General features: G+C 44.2%; 1 protein-coding gene across 2 annotated transcripts in view; it reads left to right on the top strand.

Moving 5' to 3' along the window:
* PLCH2 (phospholipase C eta 2) overlaps positions 1–20,812 on the top strand; it is a 276,235-nt gene that overhangs the window by 166,359 nt on the left and 89,064 nt on the right. The window contains exons 1-3 of one of the 2 annotated variants that reach the window (XM_067567155.1): positions 5,542–6,271; positions 15,261–15,407; positions 20,259–20,502. In XM_067567155.1, the coding sequence (XP_067423256.1) occupies positions 6,151–6,271; positions 15,261–15,407; positions 20,259–20,502 (512 nt within the window). In that variant the 5' untranslated portion in view covers positions 5,542–6,150. Of the gene's footprint in view, positions 1–5,541; positions 6,272–15,260; positions 15,408–20,258; positions 20,503–20,812 lie in introns of those variants that run through there. The other variant, XM_067567156.1, reaches the window with a different exon arrangement.

Raw genomic sequence — 20,812 nt, 5'->3', positions numbered from 1 at the left:
CTGATAGCACATTTCACATGTTACTACTTCTTTTTATGGGTGATGCCATCACTTGTAAACAGTTCCTCCCTGGTCTTGTTTAGATTTACACAATTTCTTTCATAATTGGGGTTCCCACCCAGATGTTAATGGCTTCAGTTTCCAATGCTCTTCCCTGGCTCATGGGGTCTATATTGACTTTCTGAAGAGCTTTTAATTTTTGTGTGTTTAGTGAGACTTCTTTTCTCTTAGGTTTTTAATGAATTCTAGTCATCATCTAAATCACTGGTTCTGATTCACTCTTCTTTCCCCAACACTATTCAGACTGAGTGTGGTGGTTTTCTGCATTTGAAACCTTCAAATGCCTAACGTGCCTACAGTAAACAGGGTGCCTAAAGTAAAAAATGTGAAAAAGTAAATAATCTAAATTGGCACTACTTGATATTGGGGTGACATTGGGGCTGAAGTACTGTGTCATGTGTTTAATAGTATTATGGTCACTGAAAGAATGCCTGAATCTTGGAGAGAAAGTATACTAGTACCAATAAATAAAGGAAAAGGAGATATACTGGAATGTAAGAACTACTGTGGAATCAAGCTTTTACCTCACACATTTAAGATATGGGAGAGAGTGATAGACAAAAGGCTACGAAATGAAGTGGAAATTGATCAGTGTCAGTTTGGATTTATGCCAGGCCGAAGCACAACGGATGCTATCTTTGCACTAAGAATGACAGTGGAGAAGCACCGAGAAGGACAAAGGGATTTGAGAATGATGTTTATAGATATCGAAAAGGCCTATGACCAGGTGCCAAGAGAGGAAGTGTGGAGATGTATTTCTTAGGAACCCCTCACTTTCTTGCACATCAGGTTGATTCAAGATATGTATTCTGAAACCAAGACTTCGGTAAGATGCTTAGCCGGAAGAGGGAAGAACTTTGAGGTAAAAGTGGGACTGCACCAAGGATCTGCCTTGAGTCCATTCCTATTTCTTATAGTAATGGATGTGGTTACCGAAGGTGTGAGAAAGGATCCCCTGTGGACTAGGCTGAATGTGAATGAAATGAGGATGTTGCGATGGATTTGTGGTGTAACAAAGAAGGATAAGATAAGGAATGAGTACATTTGAGGGACTCTGAAAGCGATAGAGGTAGCAACAAAGTTGAAGGAGAAGAGACTGAGATGGTATGGACATGTAATGCGAAGAGGCGAGGACCATGTGACAAGAAAAGTGTTGGAAATGGAGCCCCCGGACCACGGAAGAGAGGAAGGCCAAAGACCCATTGGAAGGATGTGCTGAAGAGAGACATGGAAAGTGTTGGACTTAAGATAGAAGATACACAAGATCGTATCGGATGGAGAAGGACCATAATGAACCTTTTTGGCGACCTTGCTTAGTGCGGGAAAAGCTGTAAGAAGAAGAAGAAGGCACTACTTGATATTGGGGTTTGGGCCTAATTTTCCTTCTCAATTAGTTTGGCTTCATTCTATTGACTTAATTTGAGTTAATCTTGATTTAAATCAGTATGAATGAGATTAGAAGGTGGCCCTATGCATATTCTGTGTTGAAATTCGGATGGGGTGAGCTGGTAGGACTGCAAAATGGCTCTGGAAAGCTCCATACTTTCGTTTCCAGAGGGAGGTCTTTGTTATGTCCTGATCTATGATTGATTTAAATAGACTGGGCCATGGAGACCTGCATTCGTTCAAATTCTGTCTCAGATTTTCCATGTGACCTTGGGTAAATCATTTAGGGCCTGATCCAACTCCCACTGAAGTCTCTGGCAGCGTTTGCCATTGACTTCAATAGCTTGGGGAATCATGTCATGTACCCACTCACCCTCAGGAATCTCCATTCCTTGTCCTTTCCTTACACAATCCTGCCTTATGTACTGTATCTTCTAAGAGATGCTCATCACTCTATTAGGAAACTACCCTATCCTTGACTCTTAAACTCAGTGACTTCTCTAGCAAGACTTCCCAACCTCACAGCATTGCTCTTGAAGCCTTTAGAGTTCTGCTACTAGCTACACCACAGGGCCAAGCTGGACACTTCCATTAAAAAAAGAAACAAACTGTTCATGGCATGAAAAGCCTCTGGTGCCTGCTGGGAATAATGGGAAGTCTGTAAAACTGCCGTGGAAACAAGGCTTTAATCTGTGTGTTGCGTCACGCGAGGAAGATTTTTCTAAGGATCTCAAGTGAGGCAAGAATAGAAACCCTTTTCAATAGGCTTACATCCTAAGTACTTCAGCTCAATATGCTGTATGAGGAGTTGGAAGAGGGATTTGTCACATTTAACCCTTTTTGATTTCTGATCTCCTGCTTGCATGGTTGCCCAGTGCCTGTCCTGGGTGATTGGTGGATGGAGGGTTTTTTTGTTTTGTTTTGTTTTGGTTTTTTTAAATGTTTCTTTTTTTTGTTGTCTGTGTGATCCTCTTTATAAGTGACCTGAAGGACCACCTGATTGTCAGCTACAATGATTAAATTGATGGAAAGCTTCCTCTAAGCTTATTTTACAAATCTATCTTTAGTTTGTATATGAAGATGGCTTTTTCCACATCCCACTGCCATTGGGTTCAAAACCACTGGCATTTCTCAGTTCTGAGCTCTGAAAATATCAAACCAAAGACCTGAAGGCTTCTGTTCAAGAGCCTGCTTGTAGGAAAGGAATTCTAACTCAGGATTGCTGTCAACTTAATATCTTGGGTAATCCTGCTATAGCCACTTCGTTCCACCTCCCTCCCACCCGATCCCCAGACTGATATTGCATGAATGGTTAGTGCTTTAATCTAGCGTGTCCTGGCTGCAGATGCTGCCTTGTAGAAGCAGCGCTGCTCCTAGTGCATGGCAAGGATTTAGCAATCCAGGCCACCTGCAGCATTGCCAGCCGTTTCTTCTCCCCGCAGTTTCAAACTTGCCACGATAATGGTGCCTGGGAATGAAGGTGCTCTCTAGAATGTTGCTTGGTGAGACACCCTTTCTTTTTCTCGGGACAGGAGGCAGGAGGAGATGGGCAAATACTAAATCTTAACTCAGTACAACACACACATTCTGTACACGGCGTGCATAGACATTTCAGATGGCTTTGCACAAAGACTAGCTAAAGATGAGTCCAGACACTGCATGCCCAGCTAGTAGAGGTATCTGGCTGGTGAGTCTTGCCCCCATTCTCAGGGTTTAACTGATCACCATATTTGGACCCGGGGAGGAATCTTCCTCTAAGGCAGGCTGGTGAAGGCTCTGGGGGTTTTTTGCCTTTCTCTGTATCTGTAGCATGGGGCACGGTTCACTTGCTGATGGATTCTCTGTACCTTAAAGTCTTTAAACCATGATTTGAGGACTTTAATAACTCAGTCACAGGGCAGGGGTCTATTACAGGAGTGGGTGGGTGAGGTTCTGTGGCGTTCATTGTTCAGGAGGTCAGACTAGATGATCATATTGGTCCTTTCTGACCTTAGAGTCTATAAATAACAGTGTAGAGGGTGAGGCATGGTTTAGGTGAGAAGAGTGCCCTATATGCCTGAATCAGTGCCCTATATGTCTCAGCTGTTTTCCCTCTACAACTTTCTACATGCCCAAGCAACCCATCCCTGTCTACACTGCTGTTTTTAGCAGCATAGCATCCTGCTGCAGAGCCTTTCACTGCTATCTCCCACCCTGCCTTTTACTGCATCGTGTAACCCTACACATTGCTGCAAGTGTAGAGGAGGTCTTAGATATCTTACTACACTGATGGAGGTACTCTGTATGCAGCTGAACACTTCAGTCTTTAATATATGTAAGGCAGGGCAATGCTATTATCCCCACTGTACAGATGGGGGGGGGGGGGGGGAGAGGGGAACCTGAGTGGCTGAAGGATTTGCCCAACATCACCCAGGAAGTTTCTGGTGGGGTAGAGAACTGAACTCAGGTCTCCCAAGTCCTAGACTAGTTCCCTGACCACTGGGCCATCCTTCCACGCAAAAAGGATTTAAATATCTATAGAACAAGACTGCTTGGGTCCCTGCATCTTTGTCTCCCATGTAGCAGGTTTTCATCTGTAGATCTCAGCGCACTTTGCAAAGGAAGTCAACATTCCTCCAGTGGGGAGACTAAGACCCAGCAGGTGGGAGGAGAGTGACTTGCCTAAGGTCACACACTAGGTCAGTGGCAGAGCCAGCTGTAGAACCAAGGTCTCCTGACCCTAGTCTGGTGTGGTATCTGCTACCTCCCTCATGAGAAATGACATGAGACAGTGGGCAGGATATTGCTAGAGTGCTTTGCCCCTTGTGACTGAGCAGCAGACAGCTGCAAGGTGTTTGTGGCAAGATCACATGCCTGTACCTCTGCTCTTCGCCCTCCGTCCAGTCCTGATCAGCGATCTCCCCATTGTGCTGTGCCGATTCTACTGGAGTCAGGGGGTGCCTTTCTGCTAAGGACAAATTTCCAAGATGGGTGAAGCTGGGTGACCCCCATCCCATCCTAACTTGTGATCCTGACCTGGGATGTGAACTCTGGACTTGAAGCAAAAAGACCATCCCGTTTTGAGAGTCACTTCTTTCTACTTTTAGTTATCCTGCAGCTCCACTGAGCTGTGAAATGGGGAGTGGGGGATATTTTAACTAGTGCTACTTAATATGCACATACAGTAGCCAAGGCGAAGGTCTTTCTAGGCCCCAGAAAGTGGATCTGTTCTTAAACAGAACTGCCAGTTTTCACTTTTTTCTCCTCTTCCCCTGCCACAGCAGCTGTAAGATGCATATTACACTCCCCATCTGTGCCAGGAGTGGCAGGAGTGAACTGGCTGTGTGTCCATGACTTACCGTAGGCACGAAAGTTTTGACACCATTGCAGAAGGTGACTGCAGCTACTCTGAAGGGTTAGGGTGCTATTTCTATTGAGTGGCTCCCACAGGATGAGAAATGGCAGCTTTATGATTTAAAATAACGTTTTTCCCCAATTTTGAGCGTTGCATGTTTCCAGACACTCAGAATGTGCTTTCCACTCCCAGCGAGCCAGGTATGTGCTGTGCAGGGTGGGTGGCTGGTGTCCTGAGCAGCGTCTTTGTGAGGCTGTCTGTTCATCAGGGCTTGACACTCTTGAATGCGCTGTGCAGTTGGAGAGAGGCTGCCAATTTAGACTGGAGGAAACATAATCTGAGGTTTGTTTGTTGATCCCCCCCCCCCCTTCTTATTTTTCTATGACTGTAGCACGTGTCCCCTAAAAGCCATGACTGGATAGGGCAGAAGCTGCAGCTTTGGGATTAATGCGTATGGAGGATTTAGGATTACAGAGAGACATGTGTTGCTGTGTTTGGATTGTGTGTGGTTCCTCCTGGCTGGAGAGAAATAGTTTTCCTCTTCTAAACATGCTAGTTAGAATATTCAAAAGGCCCTTCTGAGCCTTGGAAGGGAGGAAGGTTTGAAGCAAGGCTTTGAAAGAGCTACGTGAGAAGGAAATGTGAGCGTTCCTCTTTAAACAGATATGGCAAGAGAATGAAGAACTCGGACACCTGGATGGACTTGCAGCACAGGGCAAAGGTGTTTGTGGGGGGGGGAAGATGTTCTGTACCACGTCCTTTGTGTTTATTCTGACAGACATTATTGTTCATGGGTGTAGGAGATAGAAGCTAATCCTCACAGGAGCAAGACTTCAAGTGCTTTATGAATCCAGTGTGTGTGAGGGATAAAATCACAGTTGAAAGGGGGAACTGTCGTGCAGAGTCCTGACAGCTGAGTGTCGGTGTAAAGGCATACTAGACTCCCAACAGCGGATGACTTTTGGAAGGGAAATAAAAATACGCTTTAGAGGTCTTTCTGTGCACCTTGAATGTGTTCTTCTGAATGCTGCCTTACTTCATGGGACTGTTGGAGCCTTGTGTCTCCTCTTTAAAATAGCAAACTTGGAAAAACTCCTTAAATGAGAGATTAAAAATCCCAAACCCCTCACATTTTGCAGCAGGCGGGAAGAATCTAAATTAAACCAGGAAATTGCTGTGTAACAAAACAGCTTGAAGAAGAAACACCGGACTCTTTACTTCAGTGATCGGCTTGAAGTTTTTTTCAAACTTTTTTTTTTTTTTAATGCTATTGTACTGGAAATTGCAAACACAGAACGTTGGCCTTTGCTGGGGTTGGAGAGTTGCCTGGAACCCTTGCCTACAATTCAGAAGCTCCCTTTGTTTCCAGCATGGACACCTCCAAATCTCCCTTGCTCCAGAATAAGTTTTCTATCGCCCGTTTGGCTGAGGGGTTTTTCTGGATTGGGGGCAGCATCGTGGCTACGCCGAAATGGAAAATGGGCCAGATTGGTAAGACCGGGAATGTCAGAGTCCCTGATCCTTAATTGCACAAGACAATAGCGTCTTAAAGGCTTTCACATTCACGTCTTATTTAATGACAGCTTTGGCTAGCTGTAGCTGGGGTGGAGAGGAGGACGCTGACACACATTTGCAGAGCATGCCGTCCCAGTGTTCTTTTATCTTTGCATTGTTTTATGAGTTCCTGGCATGTCTCTCTTTTTTGTGAAAGACTCAAGAACTTCTGTATTATATTTTACTCTTGACTTCACTTTCACTTCTCTGTGACAATCTGAATAAAACGTGTACATCTTAACAGAAATGGACTTCGAAAATCCCTATTTTATTTTTGCCAGAGATTTTCTGCCCCCTTCCCCTCCCCCCCCAACCAAAAAAAAAAAAAAAAAAGTAAAAAAAAAGTAAAGTAATTTTGGTTAACTAGGCAGATTTGGTGTTTGCAGCCAGAGTTTGTGCTATGAACTATTCCTTGTGGCTCATCGCTTTTCACACTCTGTCCATCTTCAGCAAACTGAATGATTCACCCTCGTAGATTTGAAGGAGCCTTGTTTAGAATGTGCTGTGTTGCCTTTTCCCAGATTCAGATCCCTGTGTGGATTTTTAGTTGTAAGTGCTGATGAGCCTGGGCACAATCCTTTGACCTTGGGTTTGAAATTCTTCACTAGCTGAAAGAGGTGAGAGCACTTTGTTCTTTAGGGAATAAAAAGGAGACGCCTGGCTAGAAATGGTATCATAAAAGTCTGTATGGTCTAGTGTAGTGTAGTAATGTGATGGAACAAACAGATCCTCCTGTTACATTGGTGCATTGTCACTTGATAACAGTGGGCTTGCCCAGGTGTAACTGAGACTCTGCAGAAAGGGGGTTTGCCTACAGAGCACTCTGTCACCTGCACTGTTCAAAGATATGGGCTTGCTTGAAAACTGCTCAGTGCTGCTCCTGCACGGGGCAGAAGCGTCGTCATGAGTTGAGCACCGCTGCTTCAGCAGTGCCCCTGCCTCTAGGTGGCTGACTGCATGTTCCAGCCCAGAGGAGCAACTGCAGAATCGAGATTGCCCACAAAATAAGCTTTTTAATTTTCACAGGGTTTACAGTGTCTCTTCTCCCATTAACCTCTCTTCATTAATGATTGTGCTCTTTACTAATGGATGCAATCCAAAACACTCTGCTTGGTGTAGTACCATTTACCCAAACATCGCCCAACCGTCCACTTGCAGGTTTAAAGTTACCAACTCAGTTTCCCTCTCCCTGATGTTTTAAGGACTGTCGGACAAGGGGAGCAGATGTGGGGTTCAGCTGAGATTTGAAATGAGAGTTGAGTCAATGAAGGCAAGAACGTCTGAGGAGAAGGCTCTTGCACCAAGAGTGATGGGACGATGTGAAGGAATAAAGGAGACCTGTTTATCCAGCATTGAGGGAGCAGGGATGCAGGGGTAGAGGGAGAAGCCGAAGAAGTCTGAGGAGGGCAATTTTTGAGCTGGGTCCTCAAAGTGTGGGAATTGCTATAAATGCAGCCCTCTGTGCCTGGTGCAGCGATGACATAAGTGGGAATCCTTGGTTGAGCCACTGACTGTACCAGTCACTGCAACACAATAGCCTGCTCTCTAGTCTTTGTCTGAAACTGAATCAGCCTAGTGAACAGCCCGTGCATTGTGTGAAAAGAGATCCCCTCTCTGGCTTCACGCTGCAAAGAAAAGCATTTGCCCAAGATATATCCTCCATTTCCATTTGCATACAAAGCCTCAAACGCTCTAGATTACAGGGGTTATTTAAGACAACTCCTCAGGCAGCGTATTGAGCAACGGACATAGCTATGAATGCCCCTCCCTCCTCATGGGGGGTGTCTGCTTCTGGTGGCAAAAGCCACTCTCTATAGCCAGTAGCAGATCTTCAGGTTTCTGTAGCAACAGAACTCAGGGATGAATTTCTGCAGGGTAAAAGTGAGTGGAATGCAAGGCACTTTACATGAGCGCTGAAAGGTGAGTTGCAGTGGAAAGGCCTACTTCCCAGGAATTTATTGTGCTGCTAGTGGGCTGGCTGTTTAAAATGTCTTCCAGTTCTGTGCCCCTTCAGTAGAACAGAACTCTGCCGAGACCACCGGTGTCTAAATTGTATGTGGGCCTCCTTCCTCCTCCCCCAGTGTAAATGGAGACTAACGTTGCCAAGGAAAATGAGACTGCAGCCATGTAAAGCCTGCGTGAGCCTGTGAATGCATTGGTCTTGTTCACTGACCTCTCAGTACTGCCAACAAAATTTCCTAGAACGGTGCTCCTTAAAACTGTACCAATTCTCAGCCAAAGCTCTGGATGACTTGTGCAGTGACTGGGGAGGAGTAGGATACTCCTTGGTTTGGTTTGTGGCTTTAAAGGAACAGGTTGACCTATGATGCATGTCCGTTGGACTATGCAGGGCTGCTCTGGGCTAGGAAGTGTATCGTGCTTGGAGATTCCCTGAAAGGGAAATCAGACTCTCATTTTGAGCTCTCTGCCTCTGCCAACCCTACCCACCCCTGCAGTGTACAGATGAGCAGTTGTCGTGCAGGATACAGTAAAGATGCCCATTGTAGGTTTCCAAGTCAGACTCTATTAACAAAACTGGGCTGAGAAGCTCACGAAGTTGTGAGATGCTGGGCTTCTAACCTTCCTAGGGACTGGATGTGCTAGCAAAGCTGTATGGTGCAACCTGGAACCAGGCCGAGCTCTATTATTTACTCCTTCTCATAACACAAGAACTAGGGGTCACCAAATGAAATTAATAGGCAGCAGGTTTAAAATTAACGAAAGGAAGTATTTCTTCACACAACGCACAGACAACCTGTGGAACTCCTGGCCAGAGGATGTTGTGAAGGCCAAGATTGTAACAGGGTTCAAAAAGGAACTAGATAAGTTGATGGAGGATAGTCCATCAATGTCTATTAGCCAGGATGGGCAGAGATTGCTGTTTGCCAGAAGCTGGGAGGGGGCAATGGAATGAATCACTTGATTACCCGTTCTGTTCATTCCCTCTGAAGCACCTGGCATTGGCCAATGTTGGAAGACAGAATATTGAGCTAGATGGACCATTGGCCTGCCTCAGTATGGCTGTTCTTATGACAAAGCTGAGCCCAGGTGCAAAGATGCCCAACTTCTCCCTCCCCTTTGCTCCCTTGCGTCACCAGCAGTATAGATGCACCATCTCCCCAAGTCCATTCTGAAGGAAGGTTAATTCCACTGGAACAACTCCTGAGAAAATGAGAGCAGAGCTTGTGTCAAGTCAGAGTCCCGGAACTAGGGTCATCTTTTTTTGCTCGGGTTTCTCCATCTGTAAAATGGGGCCACATTCCTGCATCACAGGAGTATTGTGAAGCCGAATTAGCGTTTGCAGGAAGGTGCTGCCAGGGTGTTAGTGAAAGGGCAGAAATGAACAATTAAGGAACGTAGATGAGCTGTGAGTGAATAGGAATATTTATCCACCTTCTCATGACTGTTCCTTTACATTCTTTTAAATTCTTAAAATTTGTCTACCTGTAACTTTCCTTGGTATAAATACTACCAATGGAGCTCCTTTCTGCATAGCTGCCACGTCTCCTCTAGGGGAAGGAGCTCTAGAGCTTAGGAGGCGTCTGAGAAAAGCTAGGGGTGCGTGCGTGTGAGTTTTGGGCTCCCCACCCTACTCCTGGAAATTCCTCTGCTCTCTCTAGCATGTCATTTCATCCCCTGCCCCTGCAAACCTCCCAAAGGCTGCCTTCTTTCCACCTTTAGTAGGAATTTAGTTTTCCCTTACTCTGTTTCCCCTAAAGCATGAATGAGACACTTTCTTGTTCTCCCCTCCTCCTGTCTCTAAAATTCAGACACAAAGCAAGCAAGACCTAGAAAGCCTCTAGGTGGTCTGGCTGATCAATTCCCAGGCCGGCTGCAGTGGTGTGTCAGTATGAACTCTTGGTTTTGTGTGCCAACAGTAATTGCATTTGTGCGGTGAACCATCAAATGAGTACTGCAGTATTTCAAATCAGATAGAATTGCCAGCAGAATGGATATGGAGGTACCATGCACTCTGAGTGTGATTGGTCAAGAGTCTCTCTGAAAGAATGAGTGACCTTTTCAGGAAGAGCTATTGCTTGGTACATTTTTTAAATAATAAAAGCTGGGGTGATACCCAGCCCAGTAAACATATATCCACAGTTTCCATAATCACATGAAGGCAACACAACTCCTGCATTGCATGCATTTATCTGAACTTTTATTTTGTGAATTGACTTTCTTTGCTGCTTGTTTCATCTTTATGGCAATAGGCTCCCTTACTTTATATGTAGATACTTCCCGTTTCTGTTCTCTTCACTGCTGTAAAATTAAGGTTTATATTTATTACATTCTGGGAGCAAATGGGGAATCGCCCTGAAGTAATGTAGTGTGATGCTCTAGTGAATCCCTGTGCCATACAGTGCATGTCTGCTTCAGGGCAAGTTCATTGTGACCACATGGACTCTAACTGTTTTGCTAATGCATGCTCTGATTAAGGTCTGGGGACTGGCTTTTAAGTATAATTTATACAAGGGATAAAACAAACCAAAAAACCTTTAAAAACAACCAAAAAACCTCCCACGCAAATATACTTCTTTAAAGTGAATAAAATAGCCAAAAGTGTTGAGGCTTAAAGTTTAAATGCTCTAGTAATATTGGTAATTTGCTAACAAAAAACAATCTATTATGGGCAATCTTCTTGGCCCAAGAAAGTGATTTGAAGTTGTCAGATTTTTGAGCCCGGAGGTTTTAGGCACATCTGGGATGTCCTCTTCATGTGGTACTTGTCTGTAGACAGCCTGGTAAATTGTCTCTATGGGACTGTTCTTTTAAGATGGGCCTGAATCATCAAATTCACACCTGCCAGCTTGTGTTGTTTGAATCAAGTGAGGTGTGTTTGATCCATCTTTCATTCTAGTGCATTCAGATTGATGCTTGATTTTTAATCCTTCCTTGCGGTAATACAACTCCAAGCACCATACCATAGTGGGTTAGTGTTGTTGTTATCCCCATTTTCTGATGGAGTGGGGGCAGTGGAAACAAGGCACCAAAGAGTTAAGTGACTTGCTAAGGTCATGTAGGAAGTCAGTGGTAGAGGCCAGGGTAGAATCTATGTCTTCTGCCTCCCATTCCATGCTAGCCACTGAACCATGCTGTGAAGATATGGTGGAATAACTTCAAGGCTCTAATGCATGGTTAATCATGCTAAGTTTCTTGATACCTTGCAATAATTACTTTTACTTGGCACTTCTATAGGCACCTCCTAACTGCTATTCATTAGATTACAGAAGAGCAGCCTTTGACACACGCACCTATCTCTTCCACTTGACTATCATTCTTGGTGCTTCGACCCTCTTCTCATAAAACACTTTGAAATAAAATATACCCTGTCACATAAACTGTTAATTCTGCCAATAACTGGGGCAAAGTGCTGCACTCCCTGTTTATGCCCCGCAGTAAAGCCTTTGGTTTTTAGCGTCCTCTCTAGCCCCCATCAGCACAGTATCAAAGTGTGGCTGGGGGAATGGGCTGTCTTCTGTATTCCCCAAATAGAGCGTTTTTGAGTTCTTGGAAAGAAGGAAAAGAGCTGCTTTTCTTCTGAAGCCTCTAGCAACACATTTGAGGATCGCTGACTCTTGAGTTAATCCATAGAAGCGAGGAGAAGAAAAGCTGATAATCCATTTTGGCTTTCCAGAGTATTAATGGTCTAACCTAATCGAGCCTAACTTTTTTTTTTTTTCTTGAATCTTGGTTTCTCTTGCAACACTGCTTCTTTGAGTCAAAGTCGAAACATGGCCATTGGGCAAAACTCTTATTACTGGAGCTTGTGCACCAATCCAGCCAGCTGGGGGAGTAGATATTCAAATACACAGGAGCAGTTAAGCTCCAGCTCACATTGATTTCAATAGCAGTTAGGTGCCTAATGCCTACCTGCCTTTTGTGCCTCTGAAAATCTGTTCTGTGAATGACAAATAAGTGTTGCATAACTACAATACAGAAAGAGATGCCTCTGACACTGGCTGGTCAGTGTGTGACATGGATATATGTGTCTTTATTTCTGCATTGGATGCAGCATTTGAAGATTTTTCTTAACCTGGAAAAAAAATCATAATTTTGTTCCATTGCTTATCAAACAGGCAGAAAGGAATCTCCAAAACAAAATTGCTGATAAATTTGCATTAAGCTTATTCCAAACTCATTTTTTGTATTTATGTATTCTTTCCTTTCAAACCACACCAAATTATTTCTCATTTCTTCTTTACAAGCTTTGCTTCGAAGTGCCATGCATGCTGGAGTACGCTGGTGTGCTACCAGATAAGTTAAGGGCTGCAACTCAGTCTTGCTTCTCAACTTCCATGCATTTTATGCGAGAAACTTCTAACAGCTTAATGTTTTCTTCTGATCTGGCTCTAAATTATGGGAGTGAGTGTAGCTAAGGCATGCCACCATGTGGGAATAGTTTTAGTTTTGCAAACTTAGGGGTGGTTCTGTTCAACTCCACTTGTCACTGTGGTTCTGATGTGGTTTCTCTTCCCCCCCGAACCTGCAGATGTCTGAGAGGGATGAAACATTTCCTAAGCTTTAATTACATATATTAAATAGTATTCGACTGCTAGCCACTTTAGGCTCCAATCTTGCAAATACCTAAGCAACATGAGGTGTTTTATTGGGACTGCTCACATGCTAAAAGTTTACTGATTTGTGTGTTTGTGGGATCTGGGTTCTAGACTTTAAGTGCTTTTGGGATAAAGACTGTCTTCTCTCTGGGCCTTGTGCAGTATCGGACACTCAGTCAACATTTAATGTTTTCACCCTAAATATAAAGTGTTCCATTAACTCATATTTTTCAAATCCACATTAAAACAGACATGGGATTCTGATTTTTGTGACTGCTTTTTCTTGTACTGCTGCCTTTGTTTTCTATCTATATAGGTGCTCATTGCTGTAATATCTGAGTGCCTTTCAATATAGTACCAAGCAGCATGACTAAGATCTTCCCATATTTGTTATGGTTTGGATTTAAAAAAAATACATCTTACACACATTTCTCTCTGTTTTCTGTTAGAGAAGGCAGGTCAAAGAAATAATCCGGCACTGACTGGAAGGATGGAGAGGTTTGGATCCTTAGTTCCCGGGGGCGTTCACGCTACGGTTTTGGGCCAGCTCTGAGAAAGCTCTGTCCCCTGCACAGATGAGCTTTATTTACTGGTGTGGTAGAAAGTTCCAATGTGCTCTAGGAATGGAACTATCGACCACAATCTTCATCTTGGAGCTTTAGTTGATCTTTTAGATGCTCAATGGCCTGAGCCCAGGGCACCTTGAAGATAAGGACCCAGACCTTGAACTTGATGAATCAATATTCTCTGAGCAGCCAGCCTGTGCTGCCTTTTGCTATCAGACTGTCACTGCTGTAAGCAGGCCAAATTTAATTATCCTCTCTTGAATACATAGTTCAGCAGCAGATGAGTGTGCTTTATTATCCGCTAGAGTTCAGAGCTCGTACCTGTAACCAGAACATTCAAAGAAATGCAACTGCATCTTTAGCTTCAATTTTTTTTAAAAGTACTAACCCTGAAGCTGGCACATTAGAAACTCACCCCATCACAGACTTAGCAACAGCTTTACATTGCTGTTTTTATTAACCAATCTGCCTCATTTTCATCTACTAACTTACCTTAACACTGGGCTCGAATGGCCCATTTAAAATGAAATGAGCCTGAGAAATATTGGCATCTCTATCACAGCAGTGCAAAGAGTGCTGCATGTTGGGATTTTAAAAAAATCTTACAGAAGTCTATGATGCATAATGAAAATGAGTGTAGTGGCAGCATCAACACTGTGGTGTGATGCAAACAATTATCAAGCTCTCGTAATAATCACTCGTGCATCAAACTGACTCCTGGCTTATGTGGCTCAGTTCCTAAAGATGGGATGCAGGAGGTGGCAACAGAGCAAAGTTAGTTAGTTGCTTCTTCTAAGAACAGAACATTTAGGGAGGTGGTGAGAACTGGTTTGGAACGTTTGCTCAGCGGTGCGTCTCCCTGGCTATTGTATAAGGCACTTAGCATTTCACAGACAGTAACTGCAGACTATTTTATAAGAATTTAGCCTCTGAGTTGGCTTCATCTTAGCAGCCGGCTCTTTCTAATAAATAAATAAATCGAATCCAGCGTGTGATTCTAATAACCTTTGTGCTGTTAATTTTTAATGCCTCCCCTCTATAGCGAACACCAGTTTCGTTCTAAAGCAATTTGTATGCTAAGGACTTTTGTGAATTATTTATGGGGCTCCAGAATATTTGCAATATTCTAAGTGGCCAAGTTGGGTAATTAAATTTTTTCCCCCGTTAGTTAATTGGGCTCTGGGTGAAGCAGGATGCAAACTCAGCCATTTCACAGGAAGCAAATTTATTTCAAACAGCAGATGCTGCTGCCCAAACCTTCAGAATTTGCAGTGAGTAATGGGGGTGGGGAAATGAAGTTAACTTCACCTAAGAGGCAGTTGGAAGTTTAAAGGTCAGCTCTTCAGCTGGCATAAATCCGTGTCGCTCCACTGACAGTAACAGTTATGCCTATTTTACATCTGCTGATGATTGGCCCCTAAAGGTGACATTCACGCCTACACAGAGAGCCAGCAGGAAGCCTAAGCATCATAAAAGTCCAACTTAAGCACTCAAAATTGGTCTTAAGTCCTTGTGTTGACCTCCTGCGCTGGAGTGGATTCCACCTTAAATGTGTAGGTGGAGATTTTCAAAGGCATGGATGGGAGCTCATAGATGTTAAAGGCCAGAGGGGAACTTGAGATAATTTAATCTGACTTCCTGCCCTACAGAGGCCAGAGAACCTCACCCTTTGACTTCCAGGAGGAGTTGGATGCCTAACTGCCCTCTGTGCCGTTCACAATTTGCTGCATAAAGGTAACTTTAGAATCAAAAGGTGAGACACGGTGGTCTTTTGTCTAACTTGGGCTTTATTTTTCTCTGCAGTGGAAAGATGTATGAGCTCCATGCAAGCTGGTACCCAGATGATCAAACTCCGAGGCAGTTCCAAAGGGCTAGTCCGTTTCTATTACCTAGATGAGCACAAGTCGTGTATTCGCTGGAGACCATCTCGAAAGAATGAGAAAGCCAAAAGTGAGTGCTGGCCACAGGGCCTTTCTGTGGAGAAAGAGGTTTGCATTTGCCCTGAGGAGTTGGTGTGAAGGTTTGGTAACATGGAAGGCGACCAAGGCAAATGCTGTGGCTGGACTGGAAGGACTGTGCCTGACTTGTATGAATGTTAATAGAAATTCTGCTAACTGAGGGTTAAAATAACCCGACAGACGTGGAGATGCGCTCCAGGCAAACTATGTGGGAATAACCCCAGATTGAGAGGTGTCTGCAATTGGAGGTTGGGTCTTCTCTAAAGACATCCATGGGCGAAGGAAGGGATATTCCCCTCCCCCTCACCCCTCTCCTATGCAGCACAGCTAGCTAGCTGTAGTTATGGGTGAGGCACATTCCTCTGAAGCATCTGCTACTACTGGTCATTGCTGGAGGTAGGATCCAAGGTCACATGGACAGTTGTCTGATGGGTTGAGGCAGCTCCTGTAGGATTTATCCTGCACTAGAAAGGTGGAGATTACTGGTTGCAAATAAAGACCCCATTCATGCAACCAGGTCTTTATGGACAAACCCCATTAGAGTCAGTCAGGATACATTTAGACATAGGTATCTGCCCTCACAGGTCCAGCTGCATATTCTGGCCCAAGGGGCTGCTCTTTTTCTGCATTCAGCTGCATGTCATACTGTATTATGGTCATGCAAAATCGGGGCTCCATTGTGCCAGATGCTGGAGGAAAAGGTAGTGAGAGGCTGTCCCTGCCACAAGTAGCTTGCAATTGAAATAGACAAGAAGGATGAAGGGTGGGAGGGGAAGCAGAGGGGACTTGCCCAAGGTCTTCCAGCTGGCAGCGCCGAGTCAGAAATGGAGCCCAGGACTCCTGAGACCTGGATTGGGTGGGGAGGGTATTTCTGTTCTCCGACCTGGGCCGTCGTGTACCAAACAGCTTAATATTTTCCCTGAGAGAGTGTGTGTGTGTATTTTATGTATCTTTTCACCAGATGGTGGCTGATCCACTCCAATGAAAGTATAAATGATTGAGAAGCAATGATTACTTCACAGACACAAGTTGTAACCTGCAGAAAAACAGGGCTTCAATTATTTGTTTAACAAGAGCTGCTTAATGAGACGTGTGAAACTGTGCTGGCAAGGAAACTCTGCTGGAGAGGTATCTGACAATCATCACGCCGGGGGAGGAGCATGGAGACTGAAAACTTGGGGATCAAATTTAACCTTACTGTTTCCCCTTTCAAAACTAAAAAAGGAATGTAAATGTGGGCACAATCAGCCTCTCCCTGTCTGGTTTTCATGTAAAGATGCACAAAGAAGGCACCTAATTTAAGAGAGATGCTTGCCTAATGATTAAGGCACTGGACTAGGACTTGGAAGATCTAAGTTTGATTTCTGGCTCAGCAACAGACTTGCTTTGTGACCTCTGATAAGTCACTTAATCTCTCTGTGCCTCACTTTCCCATCTGTGAAATGGGAATAATAATCCTTCCTTTGTCTGTTTTAGCCTAGATTTTGTAAAATGATTGCACACAAATAGACTGCTCTGGGATATTAAAGGCTGTGATTGGTGTTGACAATGTCCTTGGAGTGAGTGTGCTATCGGCAGATAGCTCATGAACCGGATGTTAAGTCTTTCTGCATTTCCACTTTGACATTTGCTTTACCTAATGCTATTTGAGTTCTGTGTGTGTGTGTCTGTGTGTGTTCCATCCCCCCTTACTGATTAACAGTAAGCCCCGAGGGCAGTGATGTAACAAAGAAGAAAGCACTGAATTTGTGCTTAGTTTAATTTCAAATGAAGAAAAGCTGCCTAAGACTAGAGTCTATGTTGGATTTTAAATGTTCTCCTTATGTCAGCTTGATCTAAACTGCTTTCCTCTTAGAAACATTTAATGGTGCAGTTTGGATTTTTGCCCTGCTACAATGCTTTTCCTTTTTAAATCTTTTAAACTTCTGGCATGTGTAGATCTGTGTAATATATACTCTCTAGCTGCACAGTACACATACCATAGCAAGCAGATGTCTACTCCTAGGGAGAGTCACGCTTCTTGTAATCTCAGGAGGACACTGTAATCTGCAAAATTACATTCTGTACTGGGGTTTATTTTATTGTTAAAATTTCTCTTCTTGTTACCTAGGATCTTTAGAAGGGAAACAAATTTTTCAAATAATGATAGGCTGCGTGGGCTCTGAGTGTATGTGGATACTGTACACTGTTTCACTAAACCAAAGGGCATTCTATAGCATTTTAAGACTTGTGTACTCAAGGGGAGGAGGAATGGGGGTTGACAAATGTTACCAATATCTGGGTAATTTACTCCCAAACCTAAATGTAGGAAGAAAGCTGGTAGCTAGAGATGTAAATGATCAGTTGAAATCAAGTCCTGCAAAGGCAAGAATTAGTTCCTGAGTAAATGACAGTAGGATATAGGAAAGACAGTGGGGGTCAGTAGCTAATCTGAGAGTCCGGGAACCTGGGTTCTGATCCTGACTCTGCCACTTAGCTATTGTGTGACCTTGGGCAACTTACTTCACCTCTCTGTTTTGCCTACTTTCGTCTTGTCTATTTAGATCATAAGCTCCTCAGGGCAGAGACCATCTTGCTGTGTATGTGCAATGCCTAGCACAATGGATCTCAGTTGAGTGCTCTAAGCACTATCTTAATATAGATATTATACAGTTATCATGTTTAATCTTAGCCAAGAACAGGAAGGTTGACAACAGAGTAGGACGTGCCTCTTCTGTTGCTGCTTGCGTCCCTTGTTGGCTGAGCTAGCAAAGGCCTTGCTTAAATCCAACTCAATGGCACATCTCTGTCTATCTGTAATATCAGTGAGACAAGGTGGGTGAGAGAGTATCTTTTATTGGACCAGCTTCTGTTGGTAGACTGATACTGGTACCTGATGTGAGCTCTAGTCTGGACTGAGTTTGGGCGTTGTGTATCCTTTGCATAATGAGAGGCTTAGGTAAACACAGATCTAATTTCAACATATTGGCTGTTCCTAGAGCTGCGTTTCCTTTCTATAGCCCTCTTCTTCCAACACTGAGCTTCTTGGCCAAGTTCAGCAGCTGATGGTGCTTCATAAGTGACCCAGCAGTAAAAGAGGATGGCATGGAGGGAATAACATCAAGGATAAAACAGCTGAACAAAAATTGCTTTTGCGTAAAAGACATTGGGACTTTCACTTGCCCATCACTAACAGCAAGGGGACAGGAAGAGGAAGGAGCCAGTTATCCTGAGGATGGGGCTGGCTGCTATGCTGCATTATTTTTCACAGCTACCTCAGAAAGTAGACTTTACAACCCCAGGCCAAATCTTTCCTGTTGCCATGGTGTAATTCTGTAGTTATATGGATTTACACTAGTGTAATCAACAGTAAATATTGCCCCTAAATTGGATGGTGATCTCCTTCGTGAGAGGCTGTCTTTTAAGAGCTGTATGGACACAATGGGGTTCAGCACTAGGGCTTTGAGGCTCTATGGTAATATTACCCCTGATAAATAAGAAGAGTTGGAGACCTGTTCCTTGTAGATTATGATAGATGGAACCCCGCTAGGCCAGGTACGGGCATTGCATGGAAAGCAAACTTATTTGCAGATCTCAAGTTCAGGAAAACTGTCACGCAGAAAGGCGCAGCTCAGCCAGACCCCCCCAAGAGAAAAGAATGTGGTATTAGTGGGGACCTCCTCCTACAAACACTCCTGAGCGTACTTGTAGCAGAAAATGCCATGTGCTGTTGGCACGGATGCAGGCAGGAGAGAGTCTGTGCTTGCATTTCTCAGTTTGAGGAAACTAGTTGTAAAAAGCAACCATTCCAGTGGGAATTATAGGCTAAGACTCATAAGAAATATCAGCTCTTAAGGTGAAGCTTGTTTCTCTGAATTTTGAAAAGAGTTTTACCCAAGGAGCATGTCTCTCCAGTATTGGAACCGTAGGATACTGTACACAACTACTGCACAAAATCCATTGACATTGAAAGTAATTTTGGTGGTGATGAGGGGCTAATTAATGCACAATGACACTACACCTCAAGAGAGGAAATGGGGCCCAAGCTGATACCTCCAGATCTGACCACTGGGGAAGCCTGCACCCAAACTTCTGTAGCTTGGGTTTAACTCTGTTAAGGACAGAAATGGAGAAATCCTGAGTACCGTGGAAACAGCAAAAAGGAAACCAAGTAGCAAGACTGGCTAAATTTGGTTGAACCTGCGTAAATAACATGCAGCTGCATTCCATGAGAGACAGTAGTAAATGCTGTGTGTATTTAAAAAGCCTGTCCATGGGCTAGTTAGGGCATGGGAGGCTGACTGGCTGCATGCGCCTCTGACTCTTTCACGGCCTGTGTGTAGGCTGTCTCCACAATGGATCATGTGTAGGGAAACATCTGTAAAGTGCAAAATGTTTGATTTTGTTTCTAGCTGGAGGAAATGGAAAACCAAATATATTTACAAAGAATAGTGGAAAAGAGTTGCGAGCAGTTGAATGGCAGTTCACACAGGTTACAAAAGCTTAAAGGAAAGACACAAAAGTGCTAGAAACTAAAATGTGTGTCATAAAATCCAGGTGTGTTAATCTGCAGATTGCTTCATGCCCCTTCATCTTCTCAGTCTGAAATAAGATCTGCCTGCTTCTCTAGGTTCATTTTGTTACATATCCTTTTTCCTTGTTTTATTTTTCCAGTGACAAAGCGCTCTTGTTTAAGTCCTTGGCCAAGTGGTAATGTTCAGCAATGAGGATAAAGGGGGTAATTTGTTTTTCCAGGACAGAAAGAAATAGACCCTTCCCCCCTAAGAGTCTGGTTACACAACTAACACTAATGATCTTCCTCTGACCATCTCTAATGAGCCACCTGCCTCTCTTGTTCTTCTAGTCTCCATTGACTCCATCCAGGAGGTGTGTGAGGGGAAGCAGTCGGAGATCTTCCAGCGCTATGCCGATGGCAGCTTCGACCCCAACTGCTGCTTCAGCATCTACTATGGAGACCACATGGAGTCTCTTGATCTGGTGTCCTCCAGCGGGGAGGAGGCACGCACCTGGATCACGGGGCTCAAGTACCTGATGGCAGGGATCAGCGATGAAGACAGCCTGTCAAAACGGCAGAGGACCAGAGACCAATATCCTTCTATGCTGGGGGGAAGGGTGTTTAACAGGGAGGGGTGTATCACTCCTAATGGAATTTGCGGAGCTGTCCTTAGTGCTTATTTCATTGTCAGCAAGTGCCAGGCCCAGGGTTGCACAATGGCTCCTATCTCCCGCTCCTTGTTCCCAGAGGGCCATAGCTGAGTGTGGGGTGTAGCATTCCATGCTCTGTTCTGAACGGAGGAAATCCCTCCCACTTTTGTGCTCTGCCATTGGGACCCCCTCCTCCAGCCCAGCTCACACACCCACTCTCCTGTTTTCTGTCTCTCACCTAGGTGCATCCTG

Source organism: Emydura macquarii, unplaced genomic scaffold, assembly GCF_026122565.2.
Source record: "Emydura macquarii macquarii isolate MOO-44397 ecotype Brisbane River unplaced genomic scaffold, CSIRO-AGI_Emac_v2 contig_2768, whole genome shotgun sequence".
Classification (NCBI taxonomy): Eukaryota; Metazoa; Chordata; order Testudines; family Chelidae; genus Emydura; species Emydura macquarii.
Note: the sequence above shows the minus strand (reverse complement) of the source record. Positions and strands in the feature narration are given on the sequence as shown.